This window comes from Meriones unguiculatus, chromosome 4 (assembly GCF_030254825.1).
Source record: "Meriones unguiculatus strain TT.TT164.6M chromosome 4, Bangor_MerUng_6.1, whole genome shotgun sequence".
Lineage (NCBI taxonomy): Eukaryota > Metazoa > Chordata > Mammalia > Rodentia > Muridae > Meriones > Meriones unguiculatus.
In genome coordinates, this window is record NC_083352.1 from 123,055,094 (window position 1) to 123,081,737 (window position 26,644).

Sequence of the window (26,644 nt, forward strand, 5' to 3'; positions counted from 1 at the left end):
ACTCACTCTATAGACCAGGCTGGCCTCGAACTCAAAGAGATCCACCTGCCTCTGCCTCGAGAGTGCTGGGATTACAGGCGTGCGCCATCACTGGCTGCTTATCTTTATTATTTTTAATATTTATTTATTTTATTGTGTATAAAATGTTCTGCCTGCATGTACACCTGAATGCCAGAAGAGGGCACCAGATTTCATTAGAGATGGTTATGAGCCACCATGTGGTTGCTGGGAATTGAACTCACGCCCTCTGAAAGAGCAGGCAGTACTCTTAAGCTCTGAGCCATCTCTCCAGCCCTGTTTTTATTTTTTAAAAGACAGGATTTATGTAGTTCAGGCTGGCCTGGAATTTACTATGCACTTGAGGATGGCTGTGCACTCATTCTCCTGCTCCAGCTCCCACTTCAAGCAGGTACCATTATGCCCAGCATCTCACTTGTAGCTTGGTCTGGTGGAGTATCCTACAGTGCCTGAGTGCTGGGGTTACAGGCAGGAGCCCCACATTTGGCCTGGCTCTTTATGTTTGTAATCTCCTTAGAAAAATTCTAAGGTAGGACTTTCCTTTTATAGTCAAGAAAAAGCAAGTTGACAGACTGGTGTTCAAACTGTGACCTGCAGTGTCTGTGGTCTTAACCTTGCTGCCATTTCACAAGAGGAACTACAGTCCCTTCCCTTCGCCCCCAGCCTTGGCCCAAAAGACTTAGCTCTCATCTGGTGTCCTCACCTGGCTCAGGGTCCCATCGGGTGGGAGCAGAGTCGCCCCCGCCTGTCAGCTCAGGTCGGCTCTCACATGCAGACCCCAGGGCCTGCTGCAGAACAGAGTGGAGGCTAGCCAGCTGGGCCTGGGCCTGCTTCTCCGGCTGCTGTTCTGCGGCCAGTAACTCTAGCTGGCTCTCGGTGTTGCGCAGCTGCAGCTGCAGCTGGGTTGCCTTGGCCTCCTGGGACCACAAGGAAGCTCTAAGCTGCTGCTCGGTGATCCGTGAGGCCTCCAGCTCCCTCAGCAGCTGTGCTTCCTGGGCCACGAAGTCAGCCTCCTTCTCCTTCACCTCCTGCCTCAGTAGTTCCACCTGCCAGGAGCAAGGAGACTCCTTGAGCAAGGGTCCTGAAATGAGTTGTTCTGACAACGGGAGGTGACCAACAGGGGACCAGGCTACACTAACAGGCCCTGACCCTGCTGCCCAGGCAGGTGGATTTGCCAGCTCCTGCTGTGATTAGAACTCTAACCTGAACCCTGACATGAACCTAGTCAAACTTCATGAAGACTAGTAGGCAGACCCACAGCCCTGACACTGTCTAACTCTCCTTCCTAACTCCATCTCTCCTCCAGGCTCAGGTCTGGGTCTCAGCATAAGCCAATTGAGTAGTAAGGTCCACTTGCTGGTGTTTCTGATCTGAGGTGTTTCTTGATGGCTTCCAAGTTCCCCTGCTGCACTTTGCCAACCGGATACTGCATATTTACAGGTGACTTCATGAATCGGGCCCATACGGCCACTCTTTGAACACTCTGTTCAGGATGTCTGGGGGACGTTTTCATCCCTGGGACAGGTCCCCAAGCCTCTGGCTGCCCAGCCCTGGGTTTCCCCTACTACCAGGGATGCTGAGGTCCCAACCTATCCCATTCTTAGGACGAAAACAATTAACTAGCCCATGTAAGAGCAGCCTCAACAGAGAGTGGGGCTCAGGTATAATGGGTGTACCTGTAGACTGAGCTCTCTCTGCCCCTCCTGGGCCTCCTGTACGTCCTGCCGCAAGGAGCCCAACTCCTGCTGTCTAGCAGAGTCAGCTTCTTGTAAAACAAGGATTCTTTCTTCCTTTTCCACCAGTGACAGAGCCAGGCTGAAAACAGGTCAGAGAGGTGGGTCACCCTCTTGGGGAATGAGATAGTATGCCTCACCTGACGAATCAGAACATTGTATTAAAACAAACAATAATGGTGACTATAGGGTCACAGTAAAAACTACTATTACTGAACACCTACTAACACTTTTAGGGATTTCATACATATGAGGACTCATTTCAGCTCAAATTTATTCTTCTCTGATAAATTACACACACACACACACACACACACACACACACACACACACACACATTTCAAATTCACTATATCCAAATTTCTTGTCCCTGTGCCCTCAGTTTTACACCCAATCATCTCTCACTGTCCCCTGGCTCTGTGAAAGGCTCCTTCAGCTAGAGTGTCACAGTATGGAAGCCAGGACTATTTCCATTCCCCCTTCATCCTACCCACATCCACTCTATCACTACAGTTGAGGCGTAACCCCCTCTTCTTCCTTTCCCTATGACTTACCACAGCCCAGTCTTGCTACCTCTCATCTGGACACCTCCACCAGCCTCCTAACCTGTCTTTAGGACTCAGGGTCACTAGAACCATCCCTTCTCACACTCCTAGGACACTGAGTGTATGCTGCTCCCCTTTCTGAAGGGCTCATGCTCAGGTGCTTCAGGTCATAGCCCTTCTGACACAGCAGACACTAGATTATGTTGATTTCCTTACTTGAAATCCTTGCAGATTCCTACTGAGTGTAACCAGAAGCTCCTTGGTATGGGCTTTAGCAAACAACAGCTAACAGCAGTGTGAACCCCACACTCTGGGCATCACCACACACTGCATGCTTCCATCTGCCTCAGGGCTTCTGAGCATGAAATCTCTCACTGAACAGAACTCCTGTCCTTTGCATGGATGGTTCCACTTCATCTTTCAGCATTCAGTTTATTTTATTTCCTGTGTGTGGAGGGGGCATGTGGAGGTCAGAGGACAATCTTCAGGGGTGGGTTCTCTCCATCATGTGGCTCCTGGAGATGGAACTCAGGTTGGCAGGCTTGGCAGCAAGCATACTTAACCCTAGCGTTCAGTTTATTTCTTTTATTTGTTTATTCATTCATTCCTTTATGGTTTTTCCAGACAGGTTTTCTCACTCAGCTTAGCATTCCATTCAAAGGCAACTTTCCGGGAGAGACTTTCCCTACTCTCTCTCTCTCTCTCTCTCTCTCTCTCGCTTCTACAGCATGTGTAATAATCTGTAATGTTTTAAGGAATTGATTAAAAATTTCCACACAGAAAAAAAAATTCCACACAGAATATAACTTCTATTGCCATAAGGAAATGGTGTACGAATGGTCTTCTCTAAGTACTTACACAATGAATTAAGTATAAGATGTGAAGCACAGGCCATGTCCACTCCAGAGGGCTACATATATACCCCAGACTGACCCATGAAAGCTGAGGCAACCACTCACAGGACAGTCAATGCCATGGTGACTGCTGTGGAGAAGGCAAGAGCCACCCCTCTGGCTGTCTAGCCTACCTGGCTTTCTCTTTCTCCAGTTCCTTCTGAATCCGGCTACATTCTTGAGCCTCCTTCACTTTCTCTTGAATCTCTTGTTTCACCATCCTCTGGGAGTCATCCTGGGTTATCAGCTGAGACTTCAAGTCCTCTACCTGGAAGTGAAGAGCATGAGGCTGAGAGGGCAAAGCCCAGGGGCCCAAGTGGGAAGGTGCTGCTAGCCTAGGGCGTTAGGCTCCTGTCAGCTGTGCTGGTCAGTGGCTGCCTCCACAGTTCTGGGTTTCACTAGTCGCTATGCTATTTTGTTTTCTTTTTTACATTTACTAGTTTATCCATTTATGTGAATGTATACACACTTGACTGCATGCCGTGACATGTTTGTGGAGGTCAGCTCAGCAATTTATAAGAGCTGATTCTGAGCTATCTTCTTTTTCTTTCTTTCTGTCTTTAATGTACTGCTGAGCCATCTCTCCAGCCTGGATTCTGAACTGTCTTACTTAACAAGTGTGTGCACGTATACATAGAGCTAATTTACTAACTTTTGGGCTTGTCCAAAAAGGTTGGCTGAGTCCATGCAGTCATGTGGAAGGAGGGGAAATAGGGTCTGAGGATAAAGGGGGAAACCATTTATTGCTAATTACTGCTTCAAAGCCTTACAAATGCTACATAAAGTCAGACACAAACAAAAATCTTAATTAACTGAGTACAGTTATCCCAAAAGGTCGAGTGATGGGCAAGACCACAGTGACCACACACACAGACACACACTCTGAGAAGAAAAAGCATCTGGTATATGGACATGAGATTTAGGTGAGGGCAGGAAAACAACCGCAAATGGCTTGCCTAAGTCAGCTTATGATGACTCCAGACAAACAGGTGACAGCTGTCACAGCCCAGAACACATCTCACTGGCTATCAAAATTTGCAGATGCTTTTATAAGCCGCAAGTTGTATTTTTTCATGTATATATGGTGTACATATGTTTGTGTGTGTGCATATGTAAGTGCAAACGTGTGTGCATATGTAGGTCACAGGTTGATACATGTCCTCCTCTATCATTCTCTACTTGTTTTTTTCCTCTTTTTTTTGAGCCAGGGTCTTTTTCTCCCTAAACCCAGTGTTTACCTTTAACAAGACTAGCTGACCAGTGAACTCCAGGGATCCTCCTGCCTCTGGCTCTTCAGCCCTAGTATTACTGGCCTTAGCTTTTCCTGTGGGGACTGGAATTCTGAATTCAGACCCTTATGAATGTGCGGCAGGTACTTTATCAGCCACGCCATCTTCCCAGCCTGTTCTTGTTTTAAAGACAGAATCCCACTCTGCAGCTTAGTTGACTTCAAAATCAAGTCCTCCAGCCTAAACCTCTTAAGTGCTGAGATTAAATTATACAGTATTTGAATATAACCTATTCACATTCACTTTAAATCATCTCATATTAACAAAACTGATCCAATGTAAACAGTACCTAATGTAAATTCCACGTGAACAGTTGTTATATATTATTTAGAGAACAAGAAAAAGTCTGTGCTTTCACAGTACAGTGTCTTCCCAATGTTTTCAAGTGGCCATTGGTAGACTCTGTGGAGAAGAAGGGCTAATAATACAATCCCAGAACTCTGAGACGCACATTCTCAGCTCTGAGTACCCTTCAGCTCAGCTCGTGTTTCTGTGGCCTCTCCCTGTCCTTCTGAGCTCATGAAGCAGGATGCCTTGTCTGCAGAAGGGAGGAGGAAGGCCTGGCTGTACTTCAAGGGCTGTGGGGCAGGTAGAAAGGAGGGACCTGCTTCTGCAGGTCTGTCTTGTCCTTCTGGAAGGCATCAAGCTCGTCCCTGTGTTGCTGGGCTGCCTCCTTCAGCTCCTGCTGTGCCCCCCGAAGCTGACTCTGCAGCATGCCTGTGGTTTCCTACAGAGGAAGAGAAATCAGTGAGTACAGAAAAGCTTCCACAAGGGCTAGCTCCTGTTTCTTTTGAAAAAGCTGAAGCAGTAATTGGCTGCTTCCCCCTTTATCCTCAGACCCTATTTCCCCTCCTTCCACATGACTGCATGGACTCGGGCAACCTTTCTGGACAAGTCCAAGAGTTAGTACATTAGCGAGACCACCTAACAGCCTCCTGAGCATGTCCCGGCTTCTACCTGATTGCATATACACATGCAAACAGCTCCACTTGGTCAAGTACTGCATTAAAAAGATACCCTGGCCGGGCATGGCGGCACACACCTTTAATCCCAGCTCTACAGTGGCAAATGCAGGTAGGAACTACAAAATAGAGTCCCTACCTCAAAAAACAAACAAACAAACAAACAAAAATTCTAGGCTGCCATGCTAATTTAGTATTTGAATTTTTGCCTAAAATGTACAAGGCTCCAGGTTTGATCCCCAGAACCACAAAAAGATAATAACAATAATTAAAAAATAAATATTTAGATACATAAAATCATACATCATGGGGGCTGGAGAAATGGTTGGCAGTTAAGAGAGCTTGCTGCTCTTTGCTCTCGCAGAATACCCAGGTTCAGTTCCCAGCACCCACATGGTGGTTCACAATGGTCTGTAATGCCTCTGCTGGCCTCTCCAGATACCAGGCACGCACACGATGTATATAAACACAGGCAAGCCAAACGTTCATAGATGCAACATAAAAATAAGTGAATCTTTAAAAAAAAAATCATGTGTTTCCCCTCCTCTTAAAATAGCATTCACCAGGTTTCCACAGGCCTCAAACAAACCCCCAAGCTCCTTGTATGGCTCTTCACCCTTGCCCCTATCTCCTGCACTCAACCCTGAGTTTATCACACTAGAGCCACACACCTCCTTTTGTCCTTCAGTTTCCTAAGCCTCTTTCTGTCTGTTGCAGGGACCGATGACAGTGAAATCCTATGCCTAACATGTCCTTCAAACATTATCCTCAGGGAAGGTGCTTGCTGCCAAGTGTGATGACCTGGTCAATTCCAGGGTCCTATATGGTTGAAAGGAAAAACCAACTCCCACAGGTTGACTCTCACAGGCCATGTGCACATGCATGTACACAGAAGAAGTAAATGCAACTTAGCAATAACTAAAAACTGCTGCCTCCTAGCATCCGCGAAGCTCTGAGGTTCAGTCCCGAACAATACATAAAACTAGGTGTTCCGTCCACAGCTGTAATCCCTGCCCTGAGGAGGTGGAAGCAGAAGGAACACCCTCCATACCTGTTCCTTTAACTTCTGAGTCTTCATGTCTTGCCTCAGCCTTTCCAGCTGTTGACTGGCATCTGCCAGTTCCTTCTGGGTCTGCAACAGTGTCTCCAGGAGGGACACTCTCTCCTTCTCTGTCTCTAGCTGCATCTGTGTTAGGGCAGGAAGGGCAAGGGCTTCATAGCTCTGGGTTGTCACGCTCACCCGGGAAGCCATTACACCTGCTCAAAGTACTTCCAACAAATAGGATGAGGGGCTGAGGGCAAAGGAAAGTCTAGACCATTTCTTAGAACCAGGAAGTGCAAAGATTGCCACTGGTTTGCAAGCTGACAGGATGTGGTAAGTGTTGGCCCTCCCTCAGGAAGTATGACATACTGCCTGCTTGCAGCTAACTGCATATTAGCCCACTCACAAGCGGCAAAGCAGCTACACTCTCTTCAGGAAGCCTCTGAGCCTAGCTCTTTGGAATGGAAAAGTAAGTGGAAAAAGACTGGGGAATCAAAGCTCATGGGGGTCTCATACTCCAGGCTGCTTACGTGGTACAGGGCGCTGTCAGCCTGAGCTCGGTCCTCTTCCCTCTGTGCACGGATAGCTTCAGTTTCTGCCTGTTGCTCCCTCAGTTTCATTTCCAGCTCTGTCCTCTCCCTTTCTAGAGTCTCCAAGGTCTTATCCAGCTCCTGCTGAAGCAAGGAGCGCTCTTTCTCCTGACCATATGAAGGAAACCACACCATTAAACCATTGAGTGAGCAGAAGAGGCAGGAGAGCTTGGCTGGAATTCCAATCTCTCCACTGCTTCACTGTGACTTGGGCACAGCTCTAAGCCTGCTGAATCATTTCTCAAGGGAGGGTTAACAATCCCTGCCTCATCTGTCTTACTAGAATTTAAGAGTTAAGTGAGATTTATTAAAAAAAAAAAAAAAAAGTGTACAAACTGGGCATAGTGGTACACACCTTTAATCCCAGCACTTGGGAAGCAGAGGCAGGTGGATCTCTGAGTGTGAGGCCAGACTGACTGGTCTACAGAGTGAGTTCCAGGACAGCAGGGGCACAGAGAAACCTTGTCTTAAAAAACAAAACAAACATTTTGAAAAAAACAAAACAAACAAACAAACAAACAAAACAAGGAAAAGCTTTGTAAATAGAATCTTAACATTTTGAATACAAACAAATGAATCTGAAACAAAAATTAAGCGGTTTGCTCCATATGAATGTATGGCCCCCAGAGAGGTAATTCTGTAATGTCAAACAGGAAGTAATAGTCTATTACTGCTAGTTAGACTATAAGCAAAATATTTTACTATTAAAAGTGTTACATTCTGGGCCAGCAAGATGGCTCAGAAAGCAAAAGCAGCTGCTGAATCAGCTTTACGACCACTAAATAGAGGTTGGCATTGAACTCACAGAGATCCACTTGCCTCTGCTTACAAAGTGTTGGAATTAAAGGCAGGCGCACCACCATGCCTGGCTTAGAAAAGTGTTTTACGGGATGTACACATGCTCTGTTCTATAAGCACCTGTATCTGCCTTAGTCAGACCGACATTAGATATTAAGCCCTTGTCCATGCAAGTGCCATACTTTTCTTTAGGAGTGTAGCTACTGTAGGTTTCTCATGGACATAAAGTCATAAAAATAGCATAAAATAAATCTACCTGTGTCTAAAATAAAAATAGAGACAAAAAATTTAATTAAGTAGTTAGAAGGCAGAAGAAACAATCCTGTCCCCCCGCCGCCCCAAAGTTTCTCTGTATACTCCTGGCTGTCCTAGAACTTTCTCTGTAAACCAGGCTGGCTTCAAGCTCATAGAGACCTGTCTGCCTCTGCTTCCCAAGTGTAGGGATTAACAGGCATGTGCTGGGAGCTGGCTCAGTGGTTAAGAGCACTGGCTACTCTTCCAGAGGACCGGGGTTCAATTCCTAGCACCCACGTGGCAGCTCACAACTGTCTGTAGCTCCAGTTCCAGGGGATCTGACACCGTCATGCAGACAAACATGCGGGCAAAACACTAATGCACATAAAATAAGAATAAATCATTAAAGAAAAAAAAGGCATGTGCCATCATGCCTGGAAGTCTCTTTGCATTTTGAGAAAGGTTTTTCCCTTTGTAACATATTTGTAGCCTTGAACTCACAAGCCTACTCCTGAATGCCGAGATTATAGTTTCGCTCTGCCAGGGCTTAATTATTTATAAACACTAAGCAAGTAAACAAGCAAAACATACCAGCTTATAAATACAGAAGTCACACTATTCCAGGAGCTATAAGCTGTTGGAGTCTGAAGCCCACTAGGCTACAAAGAGATACCTTGTCTTAAATAACAAAGTAGAAACAGAGACAGGCATTCTGGGATTGATGATCATTAAACTGGATTTCATACCTTGGTGATCAAATTCCCATCTTCTAGCAACAATAATGGACCAAGCGGCAGTAGGAGCCAGACTCCTGGAAGGGAGGCCATGCCTGCCTCTCCTATCCCAGCCACACATACCACCTACCCATTTCTCTTGGAGCCTGTTCACCTCCTCCTCATGGGCCACCTTCTGTCGCCCCAGAGCTGCTTTCCCTTCTTGTTCAGCTTGGGCTAGCTGCCTGGCAACTGCATCCCGCTCTTGCTCTGCCCAGCTCCTCTCAGCATCCAGTTCCAGCTTCAGGCATTTCACCTCCCCTAGGATGTCAGGCAAGGTGGTCTCTGAGCTTGTGCCCCACTCCTTTAGTAATACTCTCCCTGCCCACCACCTCATGAGCAACTTTCATCCCAGAGGCCCCAGCTCATGAAAGCTTCCCACTGCCTTCTTGGCTGTTAACATCTCCAAGGAATACAGTGCGCCCCATTCCAGATGGCCTCTCACCTTGAATTACTTCTTTGGCTTGGGTAATAGTTTGAATTTGGACCTCCAGCTGCCCCTTGGTGACCTCTATCATGGAATTTTGCTGCTGGGCCTCAAACAGATTGCTCTCCAGTTGTTCCTTGGCTGACCTATAAGGTTTAGGAATCAGGAAGAGTTCTAACCCGTCAAGGCCGTTACTTCCCTTTCTTAAGAGGGCCTGGGTTCTAAGTACAGGCTACTCAGAGAAGTTATGGGGCAATTTCATGTCTACAACTCATTCAGAATGCATGCACTTAGAGACCTTAGCTTAGCTACCCTTGGCCTTGCAAAGCTCTCTGTGCTTGGCTGAACTAAGTGTGGACCCTACCTGAGGCCCAGAACTTGTTCGGCAAGGTCCTGTCGGCCCCGCTCCACAGCCTGCAGGCGCACCTCGAGAGCTGCCTTCTCCCGAACAAGGGCCTCCTTCTCCTGGACTGCTCTAGCAAGTGTTTCTTCCTGTCGTTCTGCATCCTGACACAGCTGCTCTAGTTGAGCTGCAGCTGTTTCTTGCTGGTGATGTGCCTGAGGGAGAGAAATGGATGAACTACCAGGTAAGGCAGAATGCCAGGGCTACTACCATCAAGTCAGGGCCAATGACTCTTTAGAGATCATGAACTCAGCACTGTGAGCTCTGAGCATTGCTGACTCAGGAATACCTACCGTTTATTTATTTCCTCAATCAATCAAGAGTCCCCCAGGCCAGAAAGAATGCTCTCCTATGACCAAGACACTGTGCTGGACAGCAGGACCCATGTATACACCAAGAAAGTGGCTAATAACCTGAGAAGGGCCTCTAAGAATGGGTTATGTTTAAGCATTAGGCAATGAGAGGTTTGGTAGGAAAGCATGACTGTCATGATTAAGTTCATTGTCAACTTGGTGATTTAGAATCATGCAGGAGGCAGCCCTCTGGGTGTCTATGAGGATGTTTCTGGGGAGGTTTTAGGGAGGAGGGAAAAGCACCTGATTGTGACAGCACCATCTCATGAGCTGGAGTCTCAGATTCAATAAAAAGGACAACAGGAAGAAGTTCAGAGGAATAGCGCACTCCCCTTTCTGCCTCCTGGGGGCTAAGATGTGATCAGGCCACCAGAGACATCTGCTGCCACGCGCTCTCCACTATGACTAACCACATCCCCTTAAACTGTGAGTGATGCCCTTTCAAAAAGCAAACAGACAGAAAGATACTGTAGGCAGTGGCTATAATCTCAGCACTCAGGAGGCAGAGATAGGAGGAGCATGGTAAAGTCTGAGGACAGCCTAGTCTACAGAGTGAAGTCCAGGCCACTTAAGGCTGCAAAGTTAGACTCTCTCAAAAGTCCAAAATAAATAAATAAGTAAATAAATGAATAAAGGGAGAAAGGAAGGAAGGAAGGAAGGAAGGAAGGAAGGAAGGAAGGAAGGAAGGAAGGAAGGAAGGAAGGCTTTTTTAAAAAAGGATATACAAAAAATAGTCTCAGCAGGAAAATTGTAGGTGTTTGAACTAAGTATGAAGTGCTAGCAGAGAGTACAGGAGGAACACAGAGGACTAGGAAGTGGGGAGTCAGTGAAGACTCCAATAGAAACTCTTTGAAGCAGCAGGAAGAGAAACGTCACTTACACTAAGTTACTCCTGAGCAGTAAGACTTTTGCATTCTGAGTCTTTTCTGCTCACAATGAGCATGTAACACACTGCAAGCGACACTAGTAATTTGTCCTCTCACCTCACTTAATTTCTCTTTAAGTTCGTCCTTCTCTTCTCGGACGCCCTTCAGTTCTGCCTGTAGCTCAGCGCCAGTCTGCTCTGCCCTGTGCAGCTGAGCCTCCAGGTAAGTTTTCTTTTCCCACAAGGCTTCCCTGCTCGTCTCTGCCTCTGCCAGGTCCACCTGCAAAGCACTTCTCAGCTGCTCTGCCGCCTCCGCTCTGCTGCACAGGGCCTGGTTCTCCTGCTCCAGCTGCTGGCCAGAAAGAGAAGGGAGTGCAGGGCAGCCAAGGTAACCAGCTGGAGTTCCCACGAGCTTCTCAAGTGCTGCCACTGAAACCCACCTACAGCTGAACACAGGGCTGCTTTCAGGAGAAGGGGGCGCTCCGCTCATGTGACCTGGAGCCTGTACTCTCGCACTAGGTGAGCCTGATGTTGGGTAGAGATAAAAAGGCAGGCTCTTGCTTTCAAAGGGTTCAGAACACCACCAGGTGGTGGTGCATGCCTGCACCCCAGCACTTGGGAGGTGATCTAGGATCAGGAGGACAGCCTTGGCAGCATGAAACACTGTCTCAAAAAATCAAGGCAAAACAGACAAAATATCCTGAATAATGAAGTAGAGACGTTTCTGGGTGTCAGGGCATCTACAAGTTTTTCCTACTAAAACGACAGGTTGAATTTTTAACCAACAGAAATGATTTTGGGGGTACTTGGGCTTTTCAGCAGATCTGCCTCACCCCATAAGATGAAACACTTAGTTTGGCTCCCAGGAACCTGGGCCCTTCCCTAGTCCTGATGTATCTATAGCTCATAGGTTTTGCTGCAGGTCCACGGGAGGGGAATTACAGTGCTTAGGGCTAACCCTTTGCTCTCCTTTACATTGTAACGTCTCTCTTGCTCATTCAGCTACAGCTGGGAGTGGACCTGCCTTTGCCTATCCACTGAGGACTCCCTATTAAAGCATCGGCTTTGCCCACAAACGGCTAACCCTCAGATATGGACCAGCCCTGTCCTGGGAATCACATCTTTGCTCACCTGGAGAAGCTGCTGGTTCAGCCCAACTTTATCTAAAGCCAAAGCCTCATTTAAGGCCCCAAGCTTGACAGTTGCAGCTCGAAGATCAGCTACCTCTGCCTTCAGGTTGTTCTCAGAACCTGACAGATCTGAAATGGACTGTTCTGCCTTAAAAAAAAAAAAAAAAAGGTAAAGTTTCCTGCTTTGAGTTTTCCTGGAACAGTAATTTGTACACACTCCCAATACCTGCTTTTTTATTTGTAAAATATCACTCTATCTCTTCCCTTGCATTCTAAACAAGTTTCCATTCACTCATTCATGTATGGGACAGGTGCTCACAGCATAGACACACAGAGAGACTTGCAAACAATTACAATTGTCACGACACTACAGAAACTGTCAGTGCAACCGAAAAACTCAAAGAAGGCATCAATTCAAATGCTTGGGAGAGAGCTGACAGTGGAATACTGACAGAGATAGTTCTTGGGAGTCAAGGGGAGAAGAAAGTGTATGCCATGTGTCAGCATCATGAAGGAAGATGACCTGAGAATACAGCTGATTCCTTGTGGCAAGAGCAAAAGATACCTGGAGTGAGGGAGAGCTTGGGAAGGGCAGGCCAGAAACAGTTTGAGGCAGATGGCAAAGGGTGCTGAATGTGGTTCCAGAGCTGAAAAGCCATTACATTAAAATATATATATAATACATATTTATATTATATATATTTATTTTAAAACACATATATTGTTTTGTTTTTTTTCAAGACAGGGTTTCTCTGTGTACCCTTGTCTGTCTTGAATTTGCTTTGTAGACTAAGCTGGTCTTGAACTCACAGTGATCTGCCTGCCTCTGCCTCCCAGAGTGCTGGGATTACAGGTGTGCGCCAATGCTCCCAGCTTAACATTTATAATTTTAAGTCATGTGTATATGTGTGTGTGTCTTTGTCTCTTTTCTCATAAATGAATACTAAATGTACAGTGCCCAAGAAGTCCAGAAGAGGATGTCACATTCCCCTGGAGTTACAGGCAGTTGTGTGCCACCTGATGTGGGTGCTGGGAGGTGAACTGGGGTCCTCTTCAAGAGCAGTATGCACTCTTAACTACTGAGCCATCTCCAGCCCTCTAGATGGGTTTAAGACTAACAACCGGATTTGCACTTTAGAAAACTCACTGAACTTCAATGCAGAGGGCATTGAAGGAGGACCCAGAAGCACAGTAGTGATTCAAGCCCCTTTCCTGGGAGCACAACTTTCCGAACAAGTGAGAAGGCCAACATACCCTGGCCAAGGCTGCAGTCACCTCCACCTGCTCTTGCTTCAGTAACTCTCCTTCCAGGCGACTTGACTCCAGGGCTTCTCGGAGCTTGATCAGCTCACTTAGTGATTCTGACTGCTTGGCTTCCAAGCCCACCAGCATCTCCTGACTAAGAAGAGAAGGAGATGGAGCTAGGGGAAGTTTTTGGGTGTGGCCACATTCCAGCTGGAGACAGGAATATAATTTCTTTTTCTATGCAAAAAAAAAAAGTGGAATTAGTTTCTAAAAACTAATAAGGGAAGCTCTCTAAGACAGAAAAAGTGGAAAAAGCAGAGTCCATAACAGTATGTTAGTGAACTGCCTTTCATGCAAAAAAAAAAAGTGAAAGAAAAAAGAAAGCAGAATATCTGCATGAAGCAGACTGGAAAGATAAAAAAAAAAAAATTAACTGAAATGGTTACCAACGGAAGGAAGGAAAACGGAACAGAGAAAGAAAAAAATGTGGGGAGCCTTCCCTGTGTGCACCTTTTAAATAGGAGGGTTTTGCTGCTGTTGTTTTGGTTACTGAAGCGGGGTCTACTCTGCAGCCTAGGCCAGCTTTGAGCTCACAGCAGCCTTCTCACCTCGGTCTCCCGAGTGTCGGCATTAAAGGTGTGAACCAATATACCCTGGCATCTTTTTCAATAGCTTTGGCTTTTGACTTACCTAATTACATTATTGAGTCAGACAGATCAAATTTTAAACACACATGTATCTGTGTGGACTGTCTGCCCTTCGCCTCATTGCGGGACACAAGGCATGGCCCTACCCTCTGGCAGACGCTCAGGCTTCCTCAAGCCTCCACTGTTTAGTAGGTGCAAGGAATGAGTAGGGGAATATACCAATGAAAGAACTTGCTTCCAGGCTCTCTGTTTGCATTAAAAAGTGAGTTCAAGGTGGGCAGTGGTGTACACACCTTTTAGCTCAGCACTCAGGGGGCAGAGGCAGGCAGATCTCTGAGTTCGAGGCCAGCCTGGTCTACAGAGTGAGTTCCACGACAGCCACTGGCATGCAGAGAAACCCTATCTTTTTTGTTGCTGTTTTCAAGACAGGGTTTCTCTGTGTAGTCTTGGCTGTCCTGGACTCACTCTGTAGACCAGGCTGGCCTTGAACTTACAGGAATCCGCCTGACTCTGTCTCCCAGAGTGCTGGGATTAAAGGCATTTGTGTTTGGAGAGAGAAGCACAATACATGTGTGGAAGTCAGAGGACAACCCACGAGAGGATTGAACTCACGCTGAGCTCTAAGATAGCAGGGTGTCTTTGAGCCGTTTCGATAGCCCTATGCTAGCATTTTATGAAGTCCTGCCCCACCTTTTCAATAACTCTTCAATTATCATGTCCACTTTGCCAAGAGACATATCTGTGGTGATGGCAAAGCCAAATCTACACCATGCCTTTGTTGTGCTCTACAGTCCCTTCCCTAGGCAGCATTGTCTAGTAGAGGTTACAGATTAGTGGGGGCACTGACCTTGGATTTCCTCTCCTGACCAGGGAATTCCCCATCAATTCCCAGTGGTTTCATCTTTTTGCAGGCAGCTAACTCTGAGGACACAATAAAACTCTTCCTTCCTTTTTGCTATTCTGTCCCCTTGGTCCTTTTTTCTACAAACTAAAACAGATCGAAGCCCCATCAAAGCCTATCCCTTCCTCCATAAAGTTATCCTTGATTCTCAATAATTAACTGTTGCTCCTATGCTTCCAAAACACCAAGCTTCAACTCTAGGCAGGCCACACTTCTTTCAGCGTCATGTCACAGCTGTTTCCTTGTCTGACTTCTCATTAGATTTCAAGCTCCTTGAGAGCATGGTCAGCATCTGCCTCATTTTTGTAGCCCTCACAGTCCCTCATTACTGTAGGGGCTCAGCAATGTCCACATCAGTGGTTCTCAACCTGTGGGCCATGACCCCTTTGGGGTCACCTAGATATCCTGAACATCAGATAGTTATGTCACAATTCCTAACAGTCGCAGCATTGGTTATGAAGTAGCAATGAAGTGATGTTGTGGTTGGGGTCACCACAGCATGAGGAGCTGTAGCAAAGGGCTGCAGTGTTAGGAAGGCTGAGAGCCACTGCTCTAGTAGAATTTTCTGAACTCACCTTTATGCAAAGGAAGAAGCAGTGAGCTAATGTGAACCCACTGTGTGCGGGCTTTAGGCTTTCCATTTCTAAGAGAGAAAGTGGGGGAAGGTGTGGACACGACGAAGGCCAGGCCCTGGTGAGGAGAGGCCTGGTTGCACTTACAGGCGCTCCCTCTCTCGGACAGCCAAGTGCAGCTCCTCCTGCTGCTCCTGCTTCTCCCCCTGGGCAGAATCGCCCTGCAGCTGCAGCTCCGTATTCACCCTTCGCAGTCGCCATGCTTCCTGCTCCAGCACTTCCAGCTGCTGCTGCAGCTCTCCCCTGGCCCTCTGCAGCAGCTCTCGCTCCCTGAAATGAAATCAGAGATGAGCGGACCCGGGGACCAAAGGTCCAAGTGGAAAAAGGCGACAGAGCTTGTTTCTTTTCAACATCCGATATCTATACAATACTATATAATATCTATTATGTAAGTATTATATAAAGTATCTATATAATACTTTTTCAAGCAGGAGACCATTTATTACATGATCTTAAAGACTCCAACCCAAAGGGTTTTCCCACAGGAAACAACAAAAACCATAGCAGCCTTAAGCATCCATGAGCCCAGGGATAGCAGGAAGAGTCAATCAAAAACAGGACAGTGATAGGTAAGTGGCTAAGTGAGGACTAAACCAGACACTGGGGACCTGAGCATGTAGCTCAGCCGTAAGAGTGCTTTCCTAACAAGCCAAAGGTTCTGGGTTTGGCTCCCAGCCCTGAAAACTGCAATTAAAACTAGACACGTAGCAAAATATATTTGTGAAGGCTTTGCCTTCTTTAAAAAGACAACAACAACAACAACAACAAAACAAACATGGAAGGGAGGGATAAGCAGCCTGTTCACTCACTTGCTGAGAGAGTCCACCTCTCCCTGAAGGTCCACAGTCTGCCCCTCCAGAGCATCCCGCTCTCCAGTGAGCTTTTGTAGCCTCTCTCTCAGGGATTTGCCCTCTTCCTCCCACTGATCGTGCTGCTGCTGCAAGAAGCTCATAGCCTCCTGGCAGCCTGCGAGTTGCTGCCTGAGGTCCTGTGGAAGGAGAGCAACAGAAACAAGATGATGAGCAAAAAGCCAAAAAGCAAAGGAATGACTCCAAGGCAAGGGAACTGGGAGCAAATGTAACAAGTCAGCTGAGAACAGAAATGTGGCCAACTGAGATGTCAAAGGACCACATTTACTGGGTTCCATGTCTTGGAGTCTATCACTTTCAGCTGTAGTGGCATGAGGGGACAATAAAGGACTCTTGGAGTTGGGAACATTTACATTCTCCCCGGACTCTGCTTATTGGCATTTAAAAGTGACATGCATGCAACTGGCGCTTGTGTAAGCCACACTGTGTAAGCTGCCCACTGTGTAAGCCACTGGCAAACAGAGAAATTAATGTGTATTTGGGGTGCCAACTGAATCCTCTGACTGGCCAGCTGAAAGGGATAATCCAGACTGATAATCCAGGTGTGCCTGGGGCTCCATTCCTGAGGCTGAGGAGCAGTTCTGGGGGTTCTTACCTGCACAGCCTGCTGTCTCCGAGTCAGCACTGAGTGCACCAGAGTAAGAGCCTTGTCTGGGTCCTGGGGATCAAACTGGGAAAAGTCACTACAGTCCAACTGCAATGAGCTCTCATGACCCAAGCTTTGGGTCATAGTGTCCTCTTCTTCCACTGAGGCCTGAAATACAACCCAGTGTCACTGAGAGACTTGCACTAAGAGCAGAGGAAACTGAAAGCTTCCTTCACAGGTCCTTCCCCTGGGGCAGGGGCAGGGGGCAGGGGCAGGGGGGCAGGGGGGTAGGGGGGCAGGGGCAGGGAAGGGAACCTAAAGAGGAAAAAATGACTGAACACATCACCTCCTCATGTTTGGAGATTTAAGTGTAGAGTTAGCAATAAGGCTAGGATCTCTCTGGGGCCATAAGTGAGTGGGGAGAAGGGAGGAAAATTCTATTGCAATGACAAAGGCAGAATTCAGCCTATGGTCTAAGACCATAACAGGCAACAAGTTAGAGGACCAGTCCGCTACAGTGCCAGGACATGAATGTCTACCGACACCTCAGGGTTCCAATAAGTTCACGTACACTACGAGAACTTCTTACATGACCCTCAGCCCAAACCTCGGTCTAGAAACCATGGTGGCCGAGGGGAAATGGAGGAGTGGGGGCACTGCCCAGTCACAGGACAAGGGCCTTACCAGGGCCTGGGTTATAGCCTGGATCACGTGCTGCAAAGACAGCTTCTCCTCTTGCGCATTCCTGCTGAGAGACGCCTCATGTTCTATTAGCTCTGCGTGATTCGTCTCCTGATTAAAAACAAAATAGAGACCAAAAGCCAAAATCTCAGAAGAAAATTCATCCTTCTTGTCCCCAAATCAGTCAAAGACATATTCTGTGTTTTCTGTCAACCACACTTCCCGGAGGAGTCTGAAAACACGTAGTATGGCAAGAGAAAGCGCAGAATAAATGATGTGAAGTCCCATGACTGCCTAGAACACCATTCTTGTTCTATTAGCAGTGAATACTATGACAGCCCTGGAAACCCACAATTCTTTGCAATCCAACTTCACTCCTTTTAAGTTACTTGAGCCCTAATGGATGTTTGCATTGGCAAATCCCTGACAAGAAAAAATTAAAGGGGCACAAACAAGTCTGCTTTCCGGTGGACTCCAACATAGATGCAATTATGGGTATAGAGTGGACAGGGATTCAGGAATTACCAAGTCAGTGACCAGAAAATGTGTTGAGACAAAACATGTAATCAAGCCAGGGGTTCTAACATCCATCTTAGAGAATTACTTCTGCAACACCCTTGGCAGATATTTAAGTTAGGGAGTACAACCTCACTCCTCCACAAGACACACTGTTCAAGTGCAGAGCTCCAGCTTGAGTCAAAACCTATTACCTTATCTATAACTTATCAACTCGACTTGCAGAGACGTGAAGGAGCAGCATTCTTCCTTATATCCACTCCGCTGCAAGCTAAACACTGCCACACTCCTCAGCAGTCTCCAAGTGACTTGGTTTTGAATCTCTCCACAGACCCCTTCCCTGACCGCTTGCTCATTCCTATCCTTTAGTTTTTTTTAGGGTTCCATGTAGCTCACACTGGCCTCAAATTCACATATGAGTCACCTCATTCTGATAAGGACACATTTCAAATATAGCTCATTGTACTTTTTCCAGGAATATAGTCAGGATAGTGGACAGTTATTAGTATTTTATTAAACGGGTAAATGAATGAGTTAACTAATTTTCAGATTCAACCAAACTTTATTTTTCAGCTTTGGAGAATTTCATCAAGGACCATTCAACCAGCACCATTCACTACTTGTCCACAAAGAACAAGGAATCTGTCACCCCACTCTTAGCTCCTTAGCAACACAGAGGACCACATACCAGGATCTCCATCGTTTCTCTCAGAGCCTTTACCATCTTTTCATAATCTTCATTTTGCTTCTGAGACTGGCTCAGCAGAGCAGAGAGCTCTGTCACTCTAAGGAGAAAAGCACAGCACTGTCACCTGGGCGGCCCAAGGACGTGGACAGAGCCACACAACAGCACACCTCAGCCCCCAACATGGGCACTCTCACCGCAGACCCCAGAATCCTTTGGGCATGCCCATTGCTTTGTACTCCCTGAGTACCACGTGATTCTATAATCTTGATCTGGTGGGGGGAAGCCAAAAGCCACTCAGACACATGCAGGGATTTACCACATCTCAAGACTGGAACGCGGGTTTGAGGGCCTGAGAGCTGAAGGAAAGCCCTGGCCCAGACCCTTCAGGCCTCGCTTGATTGTGAAGTCAAGCACCCTGAAGCCAATAAGAACATCAGAATCGTCACAGGGCAGAGTCCCAAGGTCCCTCCAGCCCAAGATTTGACTCTGATAGGGAAAAAGGACAGGTGACTTGGGAGACAACATAACTACTATATCCAGCAAAATCACCAACATCCATTGAACAGCATATCTCAAAGCTTTGTGCCTAGCATTACATGCATGGCTTTCTTTCCTTTTTCCTTTTTGGGGGGGCAGCATCTATTTAACTCAAGCATGCCTGAAATTCTCTATGTATTTATTTTTGAGGAAAGCTCTTATTACATGGCCCCTGTCTGGCCTAGAACTTGCTGTGTAGAACAGGTTGACCTTGAACTCACAGAGATCCACCTGCCTATAACTACAAAGAGCTGAGATTAAAAGTGATGAATGCCACACTTGGCTAAATGAAAATTTCAAGCCTAAATAACTTTATTATGAGTCACCTCTAGCAGCCCAAATCACTGTATTATATTTAATTATTATTATAGCATTCAACAAATAATTACCTATTGTATAAGAGATAAGATTCAAAACACTAGACACAACTTACTAACACAGGATCTTTGTTCTTAATGTCTCCAAAGGCAAAAAGAAAATAAACAGTCCCCAACTTATGTACAGCACCAATAAATAGGTAAGACAGAGCCCTAGTCGTGACATAGATTTTGCCCTGATAATCAGTGGGATTCTGCTCATATCTTCCATTCTTATTATTTTAAAAATCCTGTTTCATTATAATCCAAAAATTAAAACAGCCAAAGCATGGGGAGAGCTCAAGGGCAGAATGTTTGACTAGCATATGCAAGGCCCTGAGTTCAATCCCCAGCACAACAAAAACAAATAAACCTAACCTGCTCCTGCCCAAAGGGATACAAAGAAACAAAGTAATTAATGAGATACAATAAGATTAGTGCTGTATGAGCAGGTGGAAAAACTCATAGGACTACAGGCTATTGAAGCAGAGAAGTCACAGAGGAAGTGACACGTGAACTCTACCTTAAGGGCAAGGCATAGGGAGAGAAGGAAGGCATTTCAGGCTAAGGCTGGCATACAGGAACATGTAAGTAAGAAAGAGTATGGCTACGAGGACACAGCTGTTGACAGAGAACAGCTAGCATCACAAACCACCAGGAAAGAGACAGAGTTGCAAGGTAGCTGGAGGACAGTGACAGACTCCACCTGAGACACTAAATCCAAATGGCACATTTCCTTTCCCTCTCATGGAGAGGGTGTTTTTGACATCTCTTCTGCCCACTCACAACTCTCTAGGGGAGTCAGCTTTCCCTCAGTACAGTCCTCCTGGGTCCACGTGTCACCTCACCGATCCTGGAGCTCTGCCTTCTCCAGATCCCCTTGACTCTTCAGCTGTAGTAACTCCTGGGTCTTCTCATGAGCCTCCTTCTCCAGTGCCTGGGTCTTAGCTACCAGCAGCAGCAGCTGGGCTGGCTCCCTCTCATCCGTTCTCCCAGATCCACTGGATTCCCGACACTGTGCTCTCACCGTCAAGCGCAGACAGCAGGTCAGCAGGGACCCTGAAAGCCTCGCGTGTTCAGCCTTTAGCTCTGTCAGATCTCTGAGCACAGGAAGGAAGAGTGAAGACTCCAAGCAACCAAGGAAGAGAGCTTGGCCATAGGCCCAAGAAGCCTAAGGGGCAGGTCTGAGAAAATCAGTATCCAGTAACAGCCAATCTCCCTCCTAGCCACTCCCACCATCCTCCATTCCTCTTCTACAAAGTTGCCTTACGTTCAGAATCAGCAGGGGCTAACCTCTCCTCTTATCCCCAAGCTTACCTGTCAGTAGCTGACTTCATTTTCAGGAAGTGACGTCGGAAGGTCACCACCTCTCGCCACAGATTAAGAAGACGACCATGTTCACCTCTCAAATAGCCCTTGAAGAACTGTGTGTTCAGAAACACAAGTCATACCCAAGGGCAGGGGACTCTGTACCAACACAGGAGTCTTGGAATCCTCATGACTGCTGGGTGGGGGTTGAAGGGAGGACTTCAAGGAGATAGCGTATGAATGGGGTCTATATTCAGGTTATACTAAGGGCTTTAATAAAGTTGGTAATGAGGTTCAAGAGGTCAAGGGGCCCTGGGTGAAAAGTGGCCTTCTGCTTGGCTGGATCAGAAAAGGATATGCAGTAGCTGCTTACTGAATGGGAGTTATTGCTACAGACAGGAGACTTGGTGATCTGACACATGCAAATCACCCAGACTGGAACCCAGCAAAGGTTCAGGAAACATTTGTTCTTTTTAGCAGAGACTGGAAAGTTTCCCAGGACCCATAACCACTCGCTCTCCCCCATTCAATCCAGAAGCTACCTTCTCAACATGGAGCTATGCAGCCCCCCAGAAGGCAGACAGTAAATCTTCAGACCCACCTGAAACCTAAGCTAGTCACTTTTGCAAGAGTTGAGTGTTATGCTACCTGACAGCAAAGCCTGGACTAGGCAGAAAGCTGAAACAAGCACAGCTGTCAGCTGAGGCAGGGCTTCTCAGAGGCAGGGACAGTGACAGATCAGTTTCCACCCAGGTCCAAAAGTTAACCCTTCCCAGCCCTGACTAGAACAGCACTCAGGGTGCACATCCCACTCTTGTTCTCCATACCTCCTGCTCCATCCGCCACTGGCTCTCCTTCCTCATTAACTCGTCCCGGGCCCGACTCCAGTCCACTGTCAATTTTTCTACATCTTCCTGAAGGGCTTTATTCACCACATCGGCTTTCTCCATGTGTAGCCGAAGCTCTGTGTTCACCTCCACTAGACTCTCACACCTGCGCTGGGGACCGGTAAGAGCAAGTGCAAAGTAAAGGTCTGTTTTCACCCTTTGACCTCTTGGGAGCAAGACAGTGAGCAGAATTTTCCATCACGAGAATTAGAGGACTAGAATCTTGTTTGCCCTTGGGACACAAGATCCCCAAGAGGTTGCTCCCTCCCTCTCTCCATCCCTCCCTCCCTCTTTGCTTTCTGCTTGCCTTAGGTGACACACATGAACCACCATGCCCAGCACTTTCCCCTGACAAGTTCACTTTTGGAACAGAAGTTTCCCATCAGCCTTTCTTCCCACTGGATAATCCCTCGGGTCAGGAAAGCTGGGTCCATCACCTCTGCTGCTCCTCCTCCAACCGGATCAGCAGCTGTTCCAGGTTTGGCTCCTCTACACTTTCCCACCGCTGAGGGATCAGGCCCTGCTGAGACAGACACAGGCCTTATAATGCCCACAAAACATCACTCAGGACAGTTCCCTGATGCCTCCTGCACCAGCGGCCCACTTTCTTTTTTGTTCTTTCTCTTGGGAGCAGTTTGCTTCTTTTCTCAGTCACTGTTGTGGAAGCAAATCCACTGCACTCCTCCTTCCAAAAAATGAACCTGTCACCTCTCCTAAACGGCAGCAATGCCATCCGCAGAATGCAGAAGCTGCATCCTTCACTTGGGGCTTTGGGAAGTCACTCATCATCAACAGGCCTCAAAAAAATGACAGTGACTGTCATTCTGCTCAGAGTTTGCAAATGAAGTGATGTAACAGTACAAACCGCCTAGGGGAGCCCTGGCCTGCAAGAAGGTGCTCAGTGTCATCCTGAAGCAAACACTGACACCTGCTGGATGAAAAATGAACTTTCCCTCTAATTCCACATGTCCATCCTACTACACCAAGTCCCCTGCATTTATCTGTGGAAAGCCATGGGTTGGAGTCTCTCAGGCCAAGGCTCTCTACAAGACCTTATTAATAAAGCTCTTTGAGCTGAAGACAGACGGACTCCTACCAGACATCCTATATAGGCCCAACCTCCCTTGGCCGAATACAGAGCCAAACAAGTGTATTCTGAGGGCTCAGGGGAAGTCCAGAACTCAGTCTCACTTACTCCGGTGGCTTCTAGCCGCTTCTCCAGCTCTTGGCACCAGCTCCGGTACTGTAAAACCTAAAGCAAAGAGAGCAGGCCCTGAGCTCAGCTACAGCTCATATGAACAACACCAACAGAGGCTCCAGCAATCTTGGGCAAATCTGCTGTGACCATGGGAAGCAGGTGGCAATGGTGAAGTAAGGCCACGGCATGTAAGAGTTTCCATCTGGGTGTTTAAAGAATACTTTCTGGGGAGATGGCTCAGCAGGAACGCACCTGCTGTGCAAGCATTAGGCCCTGAATGCAGATTCCCAGAACAGGTAAAGCCAGATGTGGTAGCTTGTGTCTACAGTCCAGCACTCCCATGGCAAGATGGGAAGCAGAGACGGGAGAAACCCCCGAAACTCCCTGGCCAGCTCACCTGAAAACAATGTGGCAAACATAAAGAGACCCTATCTCAAAACAGGGCGGAAGGCAATGCCAGGACGGGCAATGCTTGCACTCTCACACTTAACACACCCAAAGATTTTTTTTAAAAAATCAGTGTTTCCCAGGGGGCTTGGTCAGGAAGATGTGCCTGGTGGTGGTGGCAGCGGCACACGCCTTTAATCCCAGAATTCAGGAAGCCAACCTGGTCTACAGAGTTCCAAGACAGCCAGGGCTACACAGGGAAACTCTGTCCAGAAAAAAATTTAAAAAAGAGTAAAATGCTTACTGTGCAAGCATCGAGACCCAAGTTCAGATCCCCAGCACCCACATAAAAAGCCACCATCCCAGGCCTGAAGAGGCAGGGTGGCAGATCCCTGGGGATCCCTGGCTAGCCAACCTCACCAAATCTGTGAACTCCAGTTCAGTGAGAGACCCTGGCTCAAAAAACAGCATGTTGGAGGCTGAAGAGATAGACAGTGCTTAAAACCTTGCTGTTCTTCCAGAGGACCCAAATTCAGTTCCCAGCACCCAACACCCATGTCACAACTCACAACTGCCTGTACCTCCAGCTGCCCTGTGAGGAGGCCATATACATGGCCTACACTTACACAGACATATGCACACAAATAGACAAAATAAAATTTTAAAAATAAGGTGGAGATAGACGATACTCAAGATTGACCTCTGGCCTCCTTATTCACACAATTTTACGTGCACCTGAACACACACACACACACACACACACACACACACACTTTCTATATGCCTTGTGAACTGGAGAGATAAAACCAGGTCTCTAGACTGGTTAGTTCTAGACTAGTGGTTCTCAACCTATGGATCACTACCCCTGAGGATGGGAGGGGCAGTGTTGAACAACTGTTTTATAGAGGTTGTCTCCAACCACGGAGAAAACACAGATATTTACACTACAATTTATAACAGTAGCAAGATTATAGTTATGAAGTAGCAATGAAAATAATTTTATGGTGGGGGGGTCACCAAAACCTAAGGAACTGTGTTAAAGGGTCACAGCATTAGGGAGGTTGAGACCCACTGCTCTAGAGTAAGAGAACAAACACAGGCAACTAAGCTAACTATTGCGAATATCACAGTTGGAAGGCACAGAACCCATACTCTGTGGAATAGTGACCATCAAAGGAGAGGCTATGGCTGGAAGTTGGAATGTCTTGGGCATCCTCACCTGGCCATTTGGTCCAACATGGCCTCTCCCTCCTCCAGCCCTTAGCCCACTCTAGCACCCAACTCTGGGGGTTTCTCTCTTTTCCCTTCCCCAGAGGGGCATCTGCCTCACCTTGGCCTGCAGCTTCCTCACAAGGGTTGCTTGTCTCTTCTGGGCCTCTTGGGAGTTCTTCAGCTTCCACCAAGAGGCAGCCTGGTTCTCCGCCATCTGCTGCTGCAGCGCCAGCACCTGCTCCTCCAGCGCTAGCTGCAGTGCCTGGGGCTTCATGTTCAACCCGGGGCTTCCTGCCTCCATGGGAGCATCAAAGAGCAAGCCCACAGTTCCTACGTAGCTACAGGTCGCTTGCAGCAGGGCATCTAACCATTGTTCTATGTGTCTTGGAACTCCTCTTGAGCTGGGGACCAAAACATATAACAAAACTGAAAACGCTAGGTTTCCCAAAATTACTCAGCTAACATTTAAGGGGAGTGAATCTGGGCTGGACGAACTAAATAGGTTTCTTTATTACAGGACTCCTCAGCCTTTCTTTTTCTTTTTCTTTTTTTTAAGATTTATTTCTTACGTATACAACGTTTTGTCTGCATGCACACATTCACACCAGAAGAGGGCACCAGATCTCATTATAGATGGTTGTGAGCCACCATGTGGTTGAAGTCAGGACCTCTGGAAGAGCAGCCAGTGCTCTTAACTTCTGAGCCATCTCTCTAGCCTCCCCCGACTTTCTTTTTTAATATTTATTTTTTATGTATATAAGTAGTTTGCCAGTACGCACGTATATGGATCATGTGTGTGCTCGGACAAAGAGGCCAAAAAGAACATCAAAACCCAGGAACTGGAGTTATAGGTGGTTGTGAGCTACCATGTGGGTGCTGGGAACTGAACCTGTGACCTCTGCAGGAACAGCCAGTGCTCTTAAACCAAGGAGCCAACTCTCCCGTCCCCTCTTGAGAACTTTAAAAGACTAGGGAGGGCTCTGACCTCTAAAAGGAGCAAAGATGAGCACCACCACGGCACTCCTGCTTCCCAGTGTGCCTTCGGGACTCTGCGTGGAACTAAGCTGCCCTGCTTTGCCACCGCATCCCTATCCAGCACACTGACTCACAGCAGTCTGTGCAGGGAAGAGGAAGGGGCCGTCAGCTTGGCAGAAGCAAAGGCACAATTATATACAATGCTGCGTGTGCACAAACAGAAGTTCCTAGAACTCCAAATCATTTTCATCTATCACAATATGATCTACAGCATGGCTCAGTCTACCTCCTATCCTGTCCGCTGAGATGAGGTCTTGAAGGGTTCGTTTTTACAGCTACACATGCTCACATGCCCACACTCACACAGTCTCTTGCTCATCTATATATTCACCTATATCTTTTTAAAAATAGATGTTCAAAGCCAGGTACGGTGGCGCACACCTGTAATCCCAGCACTCAGGGAGGCGGAGGCAGGCAGATGTCTGTGAGTTCGAGGCCCCTGTCTCCAAAACCAAACCAAACCAAAAACACGTTCTAATGTCTACATTACGTTTTGCCATCAGCCTCTGTCTGTTTTTACTACCGATGTGTGTGTGCCTCAAGGGCAAGCGCTATCTCTATCTAATCCAGCTCAATCATCAGTAAATTGTCAGTGATGCATACTGAAGAAACGTGTGTGGGCCCTATTCCTGGCAGTCCAGTGGTCACAAATTTGTGGCCTGCAGGCTCTTTCTTTTTTTCTTCTTTCTTTTTTGGGATAGGGTTTCCTACAGCCCAGGCTGTCACAGAACTTGCTATGTAGCTAAGGATGACATTGAACACCTGATTCTCCAGCCTCTACCTCCTGAGTGTTGTAATTACTGGCACATGCCACCCATCCCATAAAATTTTAAGAATTCAAAAATAGATGCCAGCATTTGTGACTGATAAAATGCACATGCAAATACACATTTCTTGGCTCTTC

General features: G+C 47.1%; 1 protein-coding gene and 1 long non-coding RNA gene across 9 annotated transcripts in view; one reads left to right on the forward strand and one right to left on the reverse strand.

The window, feature by feature from the left end:
* The window catches only part of Cep250 (centrosomal protein 250), a 51,599-nt gene that overhangs the window by 19,168 nt on the left and 5,787 nt on the right, over positions 1–26,644 (reverse strand). For 5 of the 7 annotated variants that reach the window (XM_021640499.2, XM_060382983.1, XM_060382981.1 and 2 more), the window contains exons 2-24: positions 24,824–25,106; positions 23,104–23,160; positions 22,346–22,428; positions 21,849–22,014; positions 21,031–21,137; positions 20,562–20,813; positions 18,821–18,917; positions 17,620–17,727; positions 16,945–17,103; positions 16,290–16,468; positions 15,568–15,750; positions 13,310–13,454; positions 12,057–12,203; positions 11,044–11,274; positions 9,669–9,862; positions 9,323–9,450; positions 8,969–9,138; positions 7,013–7,180; positions 6,492–6,626; positions 5,083–5,205; positions 3,324–3,457; positions 1,695–1,833; positions 722–1,064 (exon numbers count right to left, since the gene is read on the reverse strand). In XM_021640499.2, coding sequence (XP_021496174.1) covers positions 722–1,064; positions 1,695–1,833; positions 3,324–3,457; positions 5,083–5,205; positions 6,492–6,626; positions 7,013–7,180; positions 8,969–9,138; positions 9,323–9,450; positions 9,669–9,862; positions 11,044–11,274; positions 12,057–12,203; positions 13,310–13,454; positions 15,568–15,750; positions 16,290–16,468; positions 16,945–17,103; positions 17,620–17,727; positions 18,821–18,917; positions 20,562–20,813; positions 21,031–21,137; positions 21,849–22,014; positions 22,346–22,428; positions 23,104–23,160; positions 24,824–25,006 — 3,631 coding nt within the window. In that variant the 5' untranslated portion in view covers positions 25,007–25,106. The other 2 variants (XM_060382984.1, XM_060382985.1) reach the window with 2 other exon arrangements.
* On the forward strand, positions 6,842–12,060 carry LOC132653754 (uncharacterized). 2 transcript variants are annotated; one of them, XR_009591613.1, is made up of 3 exons: positions 6,842–6,951; positions 11,065–11,444; positions 11,928–12,060. It is a non-coding gene; the product is annotated as an uncharacterized LOC132653754 (long non-coding RNA). The 2 variants fall into 2 exon arrangements; XR_009591614.1 differs by lacking the exon at positions 6,842–6,951 and adding an exon at positions 9,784–9,891.